The sequence below is a fragment of the Fulmarus glacialis genome, unplaced genomic scaffold (assembly GCF_000690835.1).
Source record: "Fulmarus glacialis isolate BGI_N327 unplaced genomic scaffold, ASM69083v1 scaffold25054, whole genome shotgun sequence".
NCBI lineage: Eukaryota > Metazoa > Chordata > Aves > Procellariiformes > Procellariidae > Fulmarus > Fulmarus glacialis.
Window position 1 is genome coordinate 11,494 of NW_009206549.1, and position 19,564 is coordinate 31,057.

The 19,564-nt window shown below is 40.5% G+C and overlaps 1 protein-coding gene across 1 annotated transcript in view; it reads right to left on the reverse strand.

Annotated features, from left to right (window-relative positions):
* Positions 1–563: 563 nt before the first annotated feature.
* The window catches only part of CRB1 (crumbs family member 1, photoreceptor morphogenesis associated), a 41,806-nt gene continuing 22,805 nt past the window's right edge, over positions 564–19,564 (reverse strand). The window contains exon 8 of the mRNA XM_009575792.1: positions 564–779. Coding sequence (XP_009574087.1) covers positions 564–779 — 216 coding nt within the window. The remainder of the gene's footprint in view (positions 780–19,564) is intronic.

Here is a 19,564-nt window from a genome sequence, read left to right on the forward strand (position 1 = left end):
CCGATTAAACTTGAAGCATTTATTTCGGAGAGTTTTCACACAGCTTTCTTTTAATCCCTGATTAAGAGATGAAAGTCGATATGCTGAGACACAGCTCTAGTACTAAACCCTTTGATAACAGAATTATAATGTCTTTATTGTACAGGCTTATTTGATTTGTCTGCATTGTCTTCTGCAGCAGTGATTGCTAGGCAGTCAAAGGAAAACACGAACGAGAAGCTGTTATTTGTGTTGCATCCGAGACAGGCACTTATGTGAATCCCCGGAGCCATTACTGTCTGTAATGCCTACGCTGATTACCAAGGCTGGAGTTTCCAGTGCAAATAAAAGTCGTCCTTGGACGGGTTGGTCCGAAACAATGATAAATGGCATTGGTTCACTTAAATACTAAAAGAATTTTAATGTTATTGAACTTAAAAGAAAAAATATTGAAAATATTGAAAGCCCAAAGTCGTCATAATCTTTATAGTGAGTATTCCTGGAATCAGAATGAAAATGAACATATCTAACATAGGTACACTGTCCCCTTTCAGCCATCTTCCAGGATGGAGGAGTGCTTTCTTCTAAATCAGTCTTTCCATTGGCGGTGGCTGCACCATGTTCCACATCTCTACCCGGGATCCCTCCTTCTCCTGCCGGCTGGGGCTGTAGGTCCCTTGAGTCGCCCGTTTATTGGCAGCGATGACTGAAACCACAACTGCCAAGAAGAGGATCAACAACAAGGCCAGCGTTACTGAGCCAATGGAGGCGAATATGTTCGAGATCAAGTCAGTTGTCAACTGGAAGGATTGAAATAATCGCAATATAATTTACGTCAAGAGAATACTGAGACACACTTGAGCTACCATGGAAGGAAAACAAAAACCATTCTATGGATAGGGCTTTGCACAGATGAGCCACTGCTGAAGCACCGTTTCTTGGTAGAGAAGTACATTAACCTCTCCAGATTTTGGTCTTTGGACTCTTCAGAAAATTACACACATGGTGCTGGATATTTAATATACAAGGCAGAGCTGGATGAATTTCATGTAATGACCTATTTCATTTGACACCTTCCTTTCTGCTTGAAAATAACCTGTGAGTTAGTATGTCTGTGGACTGTAGTAGTAGTTCAGCAATTATTTGTTTAATCACTTTAATAATAATTCATTATCCCTAGTTTGGTTATGAACACTTTATTGCTAGTCTTTGCTATTGCAAGTTAAACATGAGCTATTTTGACTGGTTATATATTCAGTCACATTTCTGTTTCTTTTGCTGGAGGAGTCAAGTTTATGTGAATACTTGTACTTACATATATAAAATTTGCTTACTGTAAATATTTTTGTAAAATGTACTATTTCTACAGACATTCCTGCCAGTAAACTTTTCTACCAGCATGTTTTCATGAAATAAATGTAGATGCGGCACAAGGGTGCAACTGAAATTGAGTGAGAAATTAATCAGTATATTTTCACAAATATGTTTTGAAATATTCATCCAGCTCTTCTTCTACATATAGGCTTTGTAGCTTCATCTACAGAAACACAACCAGTACAGTACAGGATGAAAGCAAGGATGCTCTGATTTTTTTTTCTGTTTTCACGTGGCAGTGGGAAATGTGATAATGTCAGAAGGCACAGTGCACATAAACAAATCTGCCGGTTGAAAAGCTTTAGACCAGAGAAATTTTATAGTTGGTAGATGAACGTTTTATACACATCTATGTATGTCCTTTTATGTGTAAAAAATGCTTATGGTAAGGCAAGCCAACGAAGTGATGTGGTGAGTGTGGAAAAGTGGTCACTACGGACAGAACGACCGTAGCAGGAATTGAACTTCCGGGCAGGTTCTGCCATCCATCATCTTTTGATTTGTATTACGAGTGACAGCTGACCCGCCACAGATGAACGCGTGCTTGAGGCTGAACTTTCAAATCCCCAAATATTTAGAAACAGAAAACAGCCGGTCAAAGCCCATTTCCCAGTTAGATACTGCGTGTTACAGGATATTTTAGTGACCTGCTTACTCGTCATTTCCAAGGAAGTGCAATTACAGGCCTGGGAACGATGACGATTTTGCATTCAGCGATAGATGCCATTGCTGTGCGTACATAGCTTGGACTCATGCTGCTCAGATGCCTTTGCAGAAGAACAACAATGCCAGAGGGAAAACACTGAAACAATCCTTCCTCTTTTTTTCTCTCTCCACCTCCATGCTGATGTAAAAAGTCCTACTATAATAATAAAGGCAAGTTTGGCTCAGGGATTCTCTCCAGGGGACGCATGACCAGCTACGATATTTTCCTCTTCCTTGATGGCTAAGTATATGGTTCCTATGATTTTAAAAACATTTTTTCCAATAGAAATAATCTAGTGCAGGTGACAGACCACATTACTCCAACCCTAAAACAAGGTGGCATGAAACATGTCGGCCTATTAAATAGTATTGGATTGGGAAGGTCATTTCATCTTTAGATGGTGCTACAGATATATTTGAGATCTTAGTTCTTCTCTGTACTGTGTTAGACTATATGACCCTTGTTCCTCTTGTCTCAGAGAGACTGCAAATTTTTAATGGAATTTTTATTCTCAGAAGCTGTCTTTTATTTTCATTGTCTGCTCTGGGAAAGTGAGGACCAAGATAGTCTTAACTCTGATCCTAGGGTAGAACAGGACATTTGTGAAAGAAAGTCACTACCATAGGCAAATGGATGGTATTGCCTGGTCTCTGCTACGTGAAATTTCTGAACTTATTCTCCTATTTTCCAGTCCATACTCTTTCCATTCCTGTTGTAAGTATGTCTGTATCTATGGAGACATTTTCATTTATATCCTTCAAATTAATTTTATTGCTTAAAGAAAAATTTTATGCAAAGGAGTTGGGGAGAAAAAAACCCTCTGTAACTTGTTAAAATGCAGTCACATATCTAAACCTCATTCTCAAATTAAAATCATCATAACAGGGCTTTTTTTTGTTCTGCAATAGTTACTTATTACGGAAACCTTACCCATAGCACACCATAGCAATCCACTACACATTTTGTTCCAATTCTTGTTTCTGTTTAATAACTATTATTCATTCATTGGATTTGGTTTGGTAAACCAGTGACTTGAACTTGAAAAAAATTGCCCATATTGCCTGTATCTGTGTTGGACAAAACACTTCCTCCTGAGCCAGTATGTAAAAAAAAAGTTACCCCACTGATTAAAATCCAGAGAGCTGGGTTTTTTACCATGATCCAATACATAAGCTAACTTTATTCCTGTGTTTATGTGGCTTCTAATTTCTAAATATGAACAAAATGGCCTTTATGTCAGCTTTTTGGGTTGATTCTGTTGCTCCAAAAAACATCTGCTGTTCATGTGCTGTCCCCTGGTTTATCGGCCCACAGATCAGTGCCCAAGTTTACAATACAGGTAGCCCCCTTAGCTGCAGCACTGGACTGATAACAAGAGTTGCCAGAAGGCTCTGCAGTCAAAATCAATTGCTGCTTTAGTCATTAATGGCTGAACGGCTAAATTAATTTGGAAAATCAACTGGCTGATCTGGAAATAAAAATCTGAAAAGTTCTGTCCCCCGTCATTTCAGAGTCTGTTTGTCACAGTATTTGGTGATGATGATAGACTGAAATAATTGTAACTGGTGATCCCGGAAAGAAAAAGGACTGAGCAGCATTTTTAGAAACATAGTGCTGCTAAGATAGTGGAAAAAGAGGTTTTCTGTTACTGACCCTACAGTGTATTTTGCATAATGGTAGAGAGTGGACTTTAAAAAAGCAGTTTGAAGGTAAAGGTCTCATATCACTGCTTCAGGCTCTTCTGGTAAGTCCTTGCCTGTTGCTTCCACCATAGATGGATCTAGGCTATGAACCTCTCTGACGTTTCAAAGAGCAGAGCCCCTCTGACTGCTCTGGGACTGCTCATGGGGGTAGCTGCTTATCTCGGTGTTCTCGGCTGCTTAGCCGATCGCCCGTGGCTGCGAGTCTGTGGGAGTCACAAGGCGCGGGGTAGTGAGCAACGCACAGCTGATGTCTGCTTGATTAGACACACATACAACATCACTTTTCAGCTCCACATCACACAGGCTGCTATTTGCTTCCCCGTGTTAGCTTATTAAGATCTGGTTATTGAATTGATCGCTTGGGAGATGGCCACCACTTGCTATGAATATACACGTTTTTGGTGTGTTTATCACAAAGCCGTGGCAGAGTGCCACGCAAGAGGTGTTCTGTGGCCTAGAGCTTCAAAAGCAGAAGGGGAAAGCTCTGGAAAGGAAAGGACAATGTGAGGGAAACTTCATTTTGTCTCAGCACAAACAAAAAAAGCCACAGGTCGGTTGGAAATTTATGAAGAGAAACAAGTTACTGAATTTTTTTGCTAAAGACATTTGTTGTCAGGGAAGCCTATGAGACCTCCATACACTGTGATAGCCTTTCAGAAATGATTCTTGCTAATAAATACCACATGGTGATCACAGCTATTTCTGACTGTAACTTCAGCACTGCTTATGAATGACTAAATATATGTAGGGTAACTGAGGGAGGATTAATTTACTGACTGGGCAATACCTTAGAGATTCTCATTACACTTTGAGCAGGTGGTTGGACTGGAGCCCTCCTGAGGGCTCTTCCAACCTGAATTATCTTATGAGCCTGTTTAAAAGGTAGTCAGTGACAGAACAGTTGTGAGAGTTCCCCTGCCCCTAATATACAGTAGCTGTCGGTAAAAGCTGTACCCTTAATGGTAATGGATGCTGGTGGCAAGATGATGTCATGTGCCACGGTAATACCAACAAAATGAAGTCTGCTAATATTAGAAGGCCAATCTGCTTCTCGCTAAAATATTTTACATAGCACATTCTATTTATATGTCTTTGGATGTCAGCTGGAGCAAGATGAATTTATTTTGGCAAAACTTAAAAAAAAAAAGGAAGAAAAATAAAATATTCTTAAATTTAGTTTTCATGTAGTGAATAGCTTCATCTGCAAAGACAGGATGAAATGCAGGAAAAAATCTTTTTTTATCTTTTTTTAAAACGAAGTCTTTTGGTTTTCACTGGTGGTTTCATTTCAAAGCTGATTAATTTTTTAGTTTTTTTAAATTATTAAATAAAATTATTTAAAATGTTTAGATTAGATAAAATAAATCATTGGATAGAGTGAAAATTCATTGTAGGGCTGGGTTTTGCTTTTCATTTGGTTATTGAAATAGATTGATTGTTCAGCCTTGGTTCCTTGATTTGCTTTGTAGATGAACGGTTTGGACAAGGAGGGCCAAGTTCACAAGTCAAAGCTCAGTAGCATTTATCAATCCAGTATATGTATGCTTATCTTTAAACAAGCCGTCTTCCAAATGGTTATTTTATAAGAGGGGAACATTAGGGATTTGCTATGTATGAACCTTTCCATGTGTGCCAAATGTCAAAGGCAAGTGGAACAGCACCAGGAAGCCAGCGGAATACACAGGGCCTCTTCCTCATGTGTGTTTTACATCAGCATGACTTAGCTGATCTAATCCTGCTTTATGTCAGTCTAGGGGGATGAGAATTGTGGCCACAGACACCAAGGGCTGAGCCAGATCAGGGAGAGAGAAGAGCGAGCCAGAGCAACCGCTGTAGGTGTGAGAGAAGTAGCATGAGCTTCCTCGCGACGCTGCTACCCGGGCACGAGCTTTGGTGGGAAAGTGTGGCTTGGGCCAAGGGTACGTGTCTTCGGGATGTGAAAGGCATAACGTGCTCTGAAAGCAGAAGCACGCTTCTCTTGCTGGGCAGTGAGAATTAATCAGCCTTCATTTCAGCACTCGCATAGAAACGTGCCTGATTCTGGATGCTTCGCAAGACAGAGACATCAACACAAGCTTTAAAACACAGGGATTGCCAAACCCTGGAGAATTCCCTTCTCTGCCACGTGCGGGGCTTTCTGGGAATTCTGCAGCTGCTCGTGTGCACTGGAGCTTTCGCCGGCGAAGTCTCTGGATCCTGAGTCCTGACACCACTCATGAGGTTATCACTTCATTCACGGTAAGAACATCTGATCCACGCCATCCAGATTTACTGCCCCTAAATCAAAACCATTTGCTATAGTAATGAGGGATGATTGGCTTGAGTGGTTCTAATCCATGTCAGAATTACTTTGAAAGGTTTGGGGGCATATAGGGATAATACTGAGGAGCCGAAGAAAAGCCATTAACTTGATTAAAAAGCCCATGGATATGCTGAGTTTATTTCATTGAGGATTTACAACCATTTTATCGGAAATTTTTTCCATTAAAGACTGAATTCAAATAAGAATCCCAGTAGTTCAAGAAGAAATCCAGTCAGTCATACACAAATCTATTATAATGAGATGCATTGATAACCCCAGCTTGTGGGACTACAGTTTGTTTTCAACAGCAGTAAAGTGGCCATAAATCTACAGACTGACTTTATTCCAATATAAGAACCTTAAACGAGTGGCACATGAAGTCCCTTTTCCACGATTTTTTTTTTTTCACCTTCACAAGCAAGTACCTATTGCTCTCCCTCCCATCAGCTGCTCTGCATGTGCTAATCACCAGCCAGCGGGTCCCAAGAGCCGTGTTGACCTAGTTGTTGGGCTGCTGAGTTGAACCAATAATCCATTTTGGACTCATTTAAAGAGAGCATATTCACGTCCTGCTAAGCCAAACACTGCACAGGCCACTGGAAATGGCAAACTATTTTTAAAATTCTATACACATCCTCTATTTCCTTCAACTGCTTTATCCTCTTTATGCTTTATCTGCGTTGAGTGTGCCTATACACAGTTATCATTCAGGTACTTGAATAATTTATTCCTTTCTACTTTGGTACCTGTGGCAACAAAAGAGGCAGCACTTAGTGCCTGTGGCGCACCTTAGCTGATCTTCCACTATTTATCACTAGTGAGGCCACCCACTGCACACCTTACACGTCCTTCTGCACGCCTCACGTTTATCTGGGGGCTTCAAAAGTGCATTTTCTGTGGCAGTCACATTGAACAGCCCCTCTTCTTGCCTCTGAAGGAAGTCGTTCCTGAAAGGCACGATATTTGCTGGTGCCTCACAAGCTTCAGGATTATCTGGTAAGAAAAATATTTGAATTCTCTGAAACTGAGAAGCAGAAAGCGAGAGAAAAAACTGACCTAGACAGGTCTGGCCTAGACAGAAACGGCTGCAGGGTTTCCCTCTAGTTTTACTTCCTTAACAAATAAGAACAAGACCGGTTTGTAGAAGGACCAGGTTCAGACTTGGAGCCTTGAATACCTTATGAAGATCTCTGTGGCCTAAAGATGTGACTGCTTCCCCCAGCAATCAGCCAGCCCGTAGCTCCCGTTCAGGCGGGCCTGTAGCTGCCCCATATCAGCTCTGGTGCTGGTCACGGGTAGCTTTGCCTTCTGCGTGCCAGGTAACACCCCAAGACTGCTTTTCTCTCCACATCTGGGAAACTTCTCCCTCTGACACTATGTCCACTGGGAGGAGGCTACCCTGTCGTCCCTCATCCGTCTCTGTAGTCCTCTGAAAATCTATCTATGCTACATACAGAGTTATAGATAGTCTTGAATTTTCATCATTGCCGTTGCTGTTTCTGCTATCAGCCTCCAAGCTGTTTTCCTGATATCTGCAGGAAAAGACGATCCCATTGCTGGAGGGCCTGAATGGGACCCCGAGTCCTATATGTACCTCTATGGACGTTGCTGAAGACACAACTTAGGTGATTGCTTCTGATGTGTGCCGAAGATCCACAGAATAATACATATATAGGCAGCTCACTTTGAAGAAGAATGTTTGTAAGTAATCTTTTTTTTTATTTCTCTATTTTCTGGTGGATGTTATTGTCTGAATATTTTCTTAAAATGTCTCTGAAGAAATTACACTCACTACCATCTCTATCTAGTATACATTTGTCTATAAAATGTAGTTTGAATAGTTTGTCTTAGTCGAAATGTGACAGTTTGAATGAATTCCTTCCTGGAATATGTCAGCTTTTACTTGTCTGACAATTCTTCTTGAAACCAAAGCACAAATGTAGAGAGAATTAGTGTTAGCAGCTATAATGATAAATTGATCATCTGGATTGACCAGTTACAGATCAGAAAAATGCAATCTTTTCTATCAAGGAAGAATTACATCTCTGGTGTCCCGTGAGAAAATGAAGAAGATGGAGACTGAAGTCTAGGATTTAGCTGGGCTTGCAAGGAAAGTGCCTCATTAAGAAATGCTGACAGCCTCCCTCCTGACACGTGAAGTCACACTGTTGTGACACTACAGAAGTTAACAAGGAAGTTTGTTCTAATTATAGTGGAGCAAGAAATTGGAGATGGAGCTCTCTAAAGTGTTGCAACTAAATTGTAAAACAGACTTCAGTTAAACAAGGGTTCTATTCACATTAGTCTTTATCTTCCAGTCAGACCAGCATACACCGACCTTCTCCTCCCCACATTAGGCTGCAGGACCGTTCCTGGATCACTTAGAAACATTGCTGTGTTTAAATCAAAACAATTTTCCCCCTCCTCAATGCTAGTACTTGCAGTAATGTTTGGTTCAGGTAACCTTCTATTTACAGTATTAGCCTTTGGATGTAACTTTTCAGACTCAGAAGCCCACTTTTAGGAATTCATCTCTGAAGAACAGGCTGCATACAGTAACTATAATTTCTTTAATTACTTATAGTATTGATGTCTGACTTATATTAACTGTTTAATGGAAGAGGTCCAGCCATGAAAACAGTGGTATTTAAGTCTGGGATGGTCTGTCTCAGGTAGAAGAAAGAATATTTCTGGTTTTGGCCACCGTACTTCACGTGAGCTCAGCCATGGACCCAACAAAGCCAGAAGTACATAAGTAGCCCCTTAAAATCTCCATCAGATATTTTGCTGCATCAGTATCTCACAGGAAAGAGTATTAAATGCCTTTTTGCTCAGACAGCAGAGTGTTGGTTATACACAGAGAAGTGATTTGGCTGGCAGTTTGGGAGGTAAGCTCTCATTAAGCTGTGGGCTTTGAGAAGACTCCTTGATAGCGTTTCTGCAGCAACTGCCAGTGCTAATTTTGTAAGTTGTGCTCCAGCTCTTTTTAAGATCATCTTGGTGGTGCAGCACAGATTAAATGTGCAGCTCCAATGTGTTGTTATGAGATGCCTTTTAAAATTCTATCGACAGCTTCTGGTGTAGGAACTTCACCATCTGCTGCAATCTGAAAGGATAAGAGGGAAAATCTATAGCTGGTGCGAATCCAGGCAAACCATGCCGAGGAAGAGTTTGTCCCATAGCTGCTAAACCACAGACTAGACAACTGTTTCAGTAAAGGTGTCAGTCTCTGAGCTGTAACATCCTTTTGTTTGGGAAATGCTTTGGGGTATCGTACAGAATTGTTTTTGTCCATGGGTAACAGCGCAGTGTATCAGGTGGTGTTTCTCCATGGGGGATAACTGCATTACAGCTTCGAGACAGCAAATTCTGTATGAATAAATCTTGGTGATGGATAAAAGCCTTATCAGGCAAGCACCTTGCAGGAAGGAATGGATAATACTTAAAATCAAGAGACTGTCGTTGAAAACAGTAACTTTCTGTCATTGCCCTGCACATAGCTGGGTTGAGTTTACCCAATCCCTACAGTTGCCACAGTAGAAATGACTCCTGAAGAGGGAGTTGGAAGAACACACAGTAGTGGCCTTTTGAGGAAGTCTGCTCCTGTTGTCATGGGGGAGTGAAGTGGGTGGGAGGGGGTCAGTAGGTTAAACCCAAAAGCAGGAGAAGAATAGGAAAAGATGCTACGGCGCTGAAGACGAGGGCAGGACAGTTCCTGAGGAAAAGAGGTAAAGAGAGATTCAGTAGGCAGAGAGAAATAGAATTATGAGAAAGAAGAATGAATTTCAAAACTGCTTTCTTCATTAATTGCATAGGTGTTGAGAAGACCAGCATGTGAAGGGTAATGTTATAATATTCAAGATGGGGCTGGTGGGAAGTGCAGCGTTTGGATAAGAGAACAGGGCAGGAAACGATAACACAAGCTACCAAAAGCTATGCCAAGGGTGAAACTAACCCATTTCTAATGAAAACTTTTGATTTTCTGAATTTTGCACATATTCTCTATCTAGATCATAGAATCATAGAATCATAGAATCATTAAGGTTGGAAAAGACCTCTAAGATCATCAAGTCCAACCATTAACCCAACACCACCATGCCCACTAAACCATGTCCCTAAGTGCCTCATCTACACGTCTTTTAAATACTTCCAGGATTGGCGTCCCCACCACTTCCCTGGGCAGCCTGTTCCAAGGCCTGACCACTCTTTCAGTAAAGAAGTTTTTCCTAATGTCCAGTCTAAACCTCCCCTGGCGCAACTTGAGGCAATCTCCTCTCATCCTATCGCTTGTTACTTGGGAGAAGAGACCGACCCCCACCTCGCTACAACCTCCTTTCAGGTAGTTGTAGAGCGCGATGAGGTCTCCCCTCAGCCTCCTCTTCTCCAGGCTAAACAGCCCCAGTTCCCTCAGCCGCTCCTCATAAGACTTGGTCTCTAGACCCTTCACCAGCTTCGTTGCCCTCCTCTGGACACGCTCCAGCACCTGGAGATTCCGATCTTTTCTGTATTAGGGAAAAATATGAGCAATTTTGCTGAGGTATTCACAATCTGAAAGTACAAAGCCTGTTTAAGTGAATACCTGCATGTTGTTTCTCCTCAGTAATATGTTTCCATGCATATTGTTTTCACCAGGCATGATTCGCGTGTGCATTATCAATTCTGGTTTACTTTAATAGAGTTGCACAATCTGAATTGTGGTTGCTCAAAACTCCACTTTCCAGCACTCAACGGTTGAGGTTAAAGATCTCTTCTTTAGCGATGCTAGTGGTAGATGTTCTTTTATTTCTGTAATCAGGCCTTTGAGAACAGCCCTAAGTACCCACTGAAGACTCGCATCGCATACAGACGCAGCCACCCTCTGCGGGCTCTGGTCCCTGACTGTGACGATGTGAAGCAGGGTTGTCTATCTCCCCAGGGTCCTGGTTCTCCATAAGAGTTGTTGCAACTTGGGCTGAAACTGTCAGTCTTGCCTCTTCCCACTTCCTGGGGGAATAAGAAACTGCTCTGTCCAATGGTGCGTGATAGGTGGGTCAGTGGGGTACGGTATAGCAGAGACAGAGTTATGATTCCTGTTTTATTTCGTAATTGCCAGATACTTTCCATCCCTACTTCTCTGATAATAAGCTAAGCCTACAATCTCAAAACCATCCCATGAAATTCTTCTTCCTATTTGGTGCTAAGCTCCTGCAAAACAGCCATGTGCTACCTAGCATTAATATTATGCTGTCAAGTGGTGATGAAGTAAGTAGCTATTTGACTGTTTCACACTGTCAGACAACAAGGTATCAAGTCAACAGCTAGCCTTTGTTGGGTGCAGCACTTCGATTGCAGCCATCTCGTGCTTCCAACTGTAAATATTAATGGTATAAGATAGACCTTTATTGGCTACATAATACTTGCCTTAGCACGCTACATGACACTGTCACGTTACTTAGCTAATTATATTCCTTGATAAAAATTTTGAGTATGTTTTTATCCTACTGGCTTTTTTTCTAGTAGACAGTTGATTAGAGACAACAAACATCATTACATTCTAGCTTCGGGAAAGACTTTGGAAGAGATGTATACATGAAAAGTGTAAATGGAAGAAAAAATATCTGTAAACTTCTATGTCAATAACTACTCCTTGAAACCCTGTGTTAACCTTGATCCAGATGTTTGATTTGGCAGAGGACTTTTTGTTTCTTGTGGCTTTTTTTCTTTTTAGTGTACTTACATTTTGTTGATAGGAACATACGAGTCTGCCTCTATCTGTGAAACTTAACTCTGTCCTCAGGGATTCTCGGATCAAGTACTGCATACCTAATACAGTATCTCATCATTGTATTAATATTGCTGGTATTCAACAGGTTTGCATTTGAATGTGATCTGGATAAAGCCAGCTCTAATAATTGCTTTTTGGATATCTGCTGAAGATGCAAATGGTTTATGAAGTCTCTTTCTATGATATAGCCAGCACAGCACATGAGAAAAAGGTCTCTAAAAAGACATTAGAGATTTCTCTTAACTTTCTACTCCATGCTTTTACCTTACTGCCACCTAAAGATAACTAACAGAAAATACATTGTACTTCAGATTAGAGAGATTTAGCCTAACATGTTAGGAAGCAATGGCAACCTTGTCAATGTATTTCTTTTAAGAAGATTTTCTACACTTGCAGAGGATTTTCTTGAAGATAGGAAAAAAATCTGCTGGCTCAGCTCACTGAATTTCTCTCTGGTGCTCCAAGGCAAGGCGTATCGACTATGAGTGCAACTCGACCCTGTTTCTAGCCAGATGATTAATTTAGATCTGGGGGCTCCTCAATACAGGCTGAAAGTAACATTTTCTACAGTGTGCAGAGTCTGGTCAAAATCCATTTTTACCTGCAGGTGTAAGCTATTCCTGATACAACCCCTTTTTTGATTCCACCTTTCTCAGATACCAGAGTTGTCCTCTGTTGAACAGGCAGCCTAAGTGGTTCCTCCTTCTCAGCTCCCTCCTTGGTGCCTTATTTCTTAAATAGTAGCTTTCAGTTTGGAGATCCCCTTCAAAGCAGGCCAATATCCTTCTGTCAGAGAGGGAAACCGAAGCATGAAATAGAGACATGATTAGCTTATGATCAGCTAGGCAACTCAAGGTGGAAATGGTAATTGAATTTAATCTCTCCGTGCTGCCTAAACACTGTCTGCACAAATACCTGCGGTGGGTCCCCAGCAGTCACACCAGGGCAGCGCAGCCCTGCCCAGGCTCTAACGCTCCCATTGAGAATGAATGAGAACTGGCAAGGTCTGGGAGATAGTTCCCCCCCTGCCATAATCCCATTCTGAAGTCCCACAGACCTGAAGCTTTGCTTATTCGGTGTCTTTACTTTTTATACCACAAATAAGCTATTTAATTCAACTAATAATTTAATCAAAGATTTCTAAGATGCTTCTTTACGTCCCTGAGTAACTCTTCTGATTGATACTTGCACGCTTCCTTAAAATATTTCCAATCTCATACTTATTTCAAGATTGGTAAGGTAACCATGAAATGAAGCAAGTTATACATAATTTTAGCAGAAGTGTCATACATTAGCATTTTCTTCTGGGAAAATACTTTGGCTTCCTCTTTCATCAGTGGTTTTGGGAGAGGATGAAAAAAGTGATCACGAGCTATGATTTTTTGACTCAAAACTTTCTTGAGGTGAAAGATGTCATTTCAGGGTTCTGGGTCCAGGCCAGTTACCCTCTGACCAGCCTGTGCATCAGACCCGAGTGCTTCTTCAGGGGCGGGGGCGGAGCTGAGGATTGAGGGGAAATATCGCTTCCATGTGAACTCCATCTCAAGAACTTCTCTGTTTCAAAGACAGCAGCACGTTTATTTATGCTTTATTTATATATTTATATAATGCTCTGTTTATTTTTTGAAGTGTCGTGGTCAAAATATCCTGGGGTAGATTTTTGGTCTCTTCTCTCTCTCGCTGTTAAATTCCTAGTAAAGGACAAGATGATAACACTTCTGTATCTTACAGATGTGCCACAAGCATTCACTTAAACTAATGAAGTCATTCTTGCTGAGCTAAGATAGAGTCCAGGTGTTCAGTACTCTCCCCATCTGTATGATTTTTACAAATCCATTTTACTTAAAGATTTCCTACTTGTGTAGTAATTTCATTTCCCTCAGTATCACTTTGTGCCTCCAGGATCTCCTCCAAACCCACCTTTTTTGATGGCTTCAAGGAATGTTAGGCAACACTGACAGCACTGAGGTTTTCTTTGGGACTCATCTCTGCACTGGCTTTTCCAGAGAGATGCTCAGCAACCCCTGAGGTTCCCTGACAGTATCACATACTGAAAGGATAGGGAAAAGTTTGTGTGGGGATAATAACTTCCAAATCTGCAGAAAGTGACAGAAGACACCGTCTTTTACTAGCGGGTTTAGGTCTACCAGGAAGGATGTGTTACACTTTCGTATGTATAGAAACCAAGCATTTTCTTTTGGCCTGAATGAGTTTTGTGTTTGATTAAAGGAAACAATGAAATAAGAAAGGCAAATGAAATTTTCCATGAGACACAGCAGAGTCTCTCGTGTGCAATATGCTGCATAAGTTCACAAAAGGGTAGGCTTTGGGATAAAAAAAGATAAGAGTTACATCACTATATAAACTCCATGGAGGAGACGTACACCTACACTGCCATTCCACGGAGGGATTCGAGTCAGCCCAGATAAGAGGACCAAATAACTTCTTGGACAAGAGGCAAAAGAGAGTCCTGTCCCGCGGGGGATAAGAAGAGCGCAGCGTGTGAGCGTTAGCAGTGCTGCACCAGACAGTGCTGTCCTCCCCGAGGCTCCGAGCGGGTTTCTTGAGTTACGCTCTGAAGAGATGCAGGCTTAGCAAGTTTAAGTCAATAGCCAAGATCCCAGTCCACTACCCACTGGCATAAAAAGAAATCTTTCCGTTTATTTCAGTAATGTATAAATTAGACCCCAAACTATTTATGTGCTTGAGAATCTCCAAAATCCCTACCCTAGCATCTCACAGGGTCCATCAACAACCAAAGTTGTCTGCAGCAGTGCAAAATCTGCTCACATTAAATAATTACAAAGGTTTGTAAAGCTGCTGATTCTCCTGTCCTTTCCACCGAATGACAACATTTTTTTATTTGAGTGCTCTTATTCTTCTTGAAAAGTGAATAATCTTTTCTACCAAATATTGTTTGAATAAATTTGAGGGCTGTTGTATTTGCTGCACAGTTAGTTTGGTACAAAGCTCAGATATTTGTGTAACAAGCTCTGCCTCTCATTTAAGTGGCTCTGTGTATCAAAACAGATAAGTGTTCCTGATCATTTGAAACCAAAATAATCCTCAAGAACAGGATTTTTTAAAATTGTTTTTTAGTGGAAAAATATTCTATAGGCCTAGTAAAGTGTGCAAAAATCTTTCAGACATTATTAGGAATAGAATTTCATAACAAGAACTGAAAAATTCTCTGCTCAAGAATGTACTCTACAGGCAGAGTTCATCAAAAGATATGTAGGAAGCATTGTTTTATCTGGAAACAACATAATTTAACGGACCTTTAATAGTAATCTTAAGCATATGATTAGTTTCCAAGATATTAAGACTAGCCTACAAGATGCATTTGTTATGCTAAACTATTATGTCCATAGCATTCAGGAGCTACAGCACTATCACTAAATAAAGCACTGGTTGGAATCGAGGACCATGGTTCCCATTCAGGCACCTGAATAAATGTGGATAGACTTGCTGAAGTGCTTAATCAGTAGTACCTGGGAAATCTCCATATTTACCCTTTATCTGGCATCCTTTATATATATAAACATATCTAAGTGTGGGTAATTCTTGGTCTTCCTAATTGTAATGGTGGTGAATGAGCTTCCTCTGAAGCCACGTTGGTCCTGATCCGTCAAAAAATTCCATGTAAAGCCTCACACCCATGTTTTACTTCTGTTAATTTTAGTGAACAGGACAAATGTTGAATCCCAAGAGATTGCTGGCACCATGCACTTAGCATAAGTTATCTTTTCCATCATAAACTCCTTAACTTCTGCCCAGTTTCTTTTTCTTTTTGTAAGCACTCAGGTAAAAGCCCAAACTATATTTTTCAGCTTGAAAGTGAGGTTGGAGTTTTCTTTTGTTTAGAAACTTCTGGTCAATTAAGTTATTTGAAATTTATGGATTTAAAACAGATTTATGGTCTGGTTTCAGTCAGTACCCGGTCGAGTTGCCCAGCAAATAAAAAGCATCTTACTGTGCAAAAGTGGAAGCCCAGAGGTGACTAATGCCTGCTGTTGGGGTATCACTGCTGTTTTGCTATTTTCTGGATAAATAGCTGTATTTTTTTAAAAACAAAGTTTCAAAAATTTACCACTGAACATAATTTCATTTCTATTTTCAGTGGAAAACAGACACCACAATACAAACAAAAGACTTTTCAATACTTGCAGCAAAATAATTTTCTCATCAATTGTATTTTAAGAAACAAAGTAAATGGAAACATGCAAAGTTTTGGCATTAGATTACAGCAATAGCCAGAAATACCACAATTACCAAAATATTTGTTCGTGTTTGGATAGTCCTTAGGATAAGATCAGAGTTACACTTTTATCTACAAAGATAACTGGAAGACAGAAGTATTTTTTCCTGCTGTTACAAAAAAAAAAAAAAAAAAAAAAGAAAGAAAGAAAAGTAAGAGTAGAGTATTATTTTCAGAATACTTTCCCTCAGCGCTAAGCCTGCTTCATTATCTGAAGATAGAAAAAATAGGTAAAAGAGAAAAGAACATTAAGTCTCCTGAACAATATGAGGAAAAAGATGTAAAATTTAGTATCTGAACAATGCAGGCAGGGAGCGCATGGATGTGTTATGAAGTGAGCAATGACTGAAGTAAGTGCCCATGTGATATGAACGGGAGTCTACAGGGAAAACATCAGAAGGTGAGAAAAAGGAAAACAATGCCATTGCAACGTAAAGGATGGTGTACAGACAAAATGTGTTAGTCTGAATACTGAATGTGTTATATGAATACTGTACTTGAGCTGATTCCTATACTGCAGAGTGTTATGCTGTCATATGTCATCTGGGCTCCCTTTTCTGCTTATATTTATCATGCACATTAAATATTCAACTGCTTTTCACTGATGCGTGCAGTAATGCTGGCCTTGTGAGGAGCCTTCTTGTCTTTCCCAGCTGAGACATCAGATAACCTTAGTGCCTTTGCATCCTAATGGTTTTGTACCTTATGTTATGACAGATATTAAATATGTTTCTTGCAATATCCTTTTAGAAGTTTTAGTTAAATCCTATGTTTTGAATACAGACTAATAGAAAACAGCAAAGGATATTAAGGGGCTGTTCTGCTCTGAAAAACAAGTGTAAAAATGGCATTGTGACATTTCCAATGACTTCCAGAGCAGAGCTGCTCATTTTACAAATCTGAAGATGTTTCTTCTTACCCCACATTTGACCTGGCACAGGAATAAAGCTGGGCTCTCTCCGGCTCCTACCATCATCGGTAACAACTCTGCCATGATGGGTGATACACAACCATGTGAATGACGTGAAAACAAATAACTTCCAAAAGCTTTTTCCCCACTCAGTTATGCTGACTCTGCTAGGCTAATAAAAATAGTAAAAACTTACTTCAGTCGATGAAATAGTATTATTTCAATAAGCTATCATCAGACCGTAATAAGTTTACCTGTGCTATGCAGTCCTTTTCTCCAAATAGTTGACACGATGAGGGTTTTCTCAAAGTAAGGTACCACAGAGAATAAATCAGAAGTACCAGGGAATACCCTTTATGCTTCCAGCAGCAGCCTTACAAGAATGTAGGTTATATAGACCAGACTGCTTATCTCCTCCCGCAGTCTGCTCCCTGTCTAGATCTTAGGAGCATCAGGAAAGCTGATAGGTGAGAGTCGGCTTCTGCTCGTTGGTAGTTCTCCTCACCCATGGCTTGCTCCCTGCTTGGGAAAGCAAGCCAGCGGGAATGTGTCACGGGCTGGCTATGCTGACCATGGAGGCTGAGGGCATCAGTTTTGAACAGGGATTCAGTCCTCGCTCCTTTCATCCTCAAGTACCACTGGCTTCAGTATGATTTTAGAGCATGTAAATGAGTGGTTTTAAATATCTCTGATTCCATGAGATTACATTATTGCGAGGCAAGGACCCCAAATGCAGTGGAGTTAGCTATGCAGGACAGGGAATTTCAGAAAAATGGTTTGATTTTGAAAATATTTTACCATACATATTAGTCTTTCTCAACAGGCTGCAAGAGCGCTGCAGAAGACAAAAGTCAGAGCAAATACAAACGTGCTCACTTACTAAGACATCAGCCTGATGGTCCCCAATGGCTTGACCTGGTCTTGCTGCCTGGAGTCACGGCTTGTTCAGCCACACCATACGAGGGGAACCTGGAGCTGACCTCCACGTATGGCAAGACCCTCTGTTTACTCTCTGCAAGTTATAACAGCTGGGATAAACTTTTCAGTGACCAGGGGCACCCGCAGCTCCTCAGCTGGTGCTGTGGAGGAGCAGTAGGTGAGTGGCTTGTCTGAAAATCTGGTAGCACTTCTCAGTTTCAGTTGACTTACCCAGCTTTACTTCATTTTACCACACTCCTGAGGCTGAATATTATTGTCTTAGTGTTGCCAATGAGCATTCAAGCTTAGGCTAAGAAGAAAAATTATTACGTTGCCTTGAAATAATTATAATTTAATATGAAAAATATTTTTTTAAATTCTGTGTTGTATTTTTGGCCTTCTATGGCTCTTAAAACCTCCTCCAAGCTTGGGAGGGCTAGCAACTTACCCTCTTCCATGGAGCCTGAAATCTGTGTGTTGGAGCATAAACACGAGCCATCTAGGGCAGAATTGTTATTTCAGATTGAAGGTGTTGACAATATTGCTATCCTAGTTTTACAAATGAACAAATTCTGAAGTATGGAAATGTCCTAACCATCTGCAGTAGGAAAGATCGTAAATTCAGGACAAGAACAAATCTATACTGATCATAACAAGAACAAAGTTCTTTCACCAAAAGCTTTCCCTTACAAGTGTGTAAATTTCTTCTTTGGTATTTTTTGTTTGTTTTTTGCATTTGAAGAAGCAGAACACTAGTACTGCTCTTGCACTCAGCCTCCTAATATTGAGAAGTTTTCTGCTGGAAAGACGAGGTGAAACATGGGTTTTTTTCTTTTCAAATAATATCCTAAAATTCTTCTAAATTGTTTTGCAACCCCAAGACATAAACTGGTGAGAACAGCGGCTCAGAACTGACGCAGTGTGAAAACTAACCTGCATGAGTGTATTTGCCATCATATTGCTCTATAGGTCTTGAAAATAAAGTATTTATATTTCTGTGTATAATAGCAAGATAGAGGTATACAAGAGCAAAGTAAACAGGTAAGGCCACAGTGAGATTGGTGGGAAATGGTGTAGTTTTTACGATCCTGATGTCCACATCTTTTAGTCAAATGGTAATTACCCATTAATAGCCTCATACGTATGAATATGTAAATAGCTGTAGAATGCATTATTCATGAATCAGCAGGCATTAGTTATTGTAATTAAGTATCATTTGCTACGTTCATATTACTAACCCTTGCAGTTAATGAATACATTAACTAATCACTGTAGAGCAGATTCAATCAAAATTCTGTGTGTCTGTGCTATGGAAGCCTGAGAGAGTTTTATTGAATTTGGATTCAATATTGAACATATCTTACATGCTTATCAGTGTATTTTTAATGACATTAAACGTGAATCGTAGCCTCCCGTGCATGATGCTTGTCCTTGTGCCCAGGAGGATGGAATGGTACCAGCTGGAAGAGGATATGAAAGCAACAATGGTGCACATAGCAGTAGCTACCTTAAGCAGAACTTTAATTCTGGGACATGAAATCCACCACCACTTTCAAGTTTCATGTATATTCACGTGTACAATAGGAGAGGGTATGCTTTGTGAGGAAGTGCTGTCCCAAAGGTGATGATAATGCTCAAGAAACAATTTCA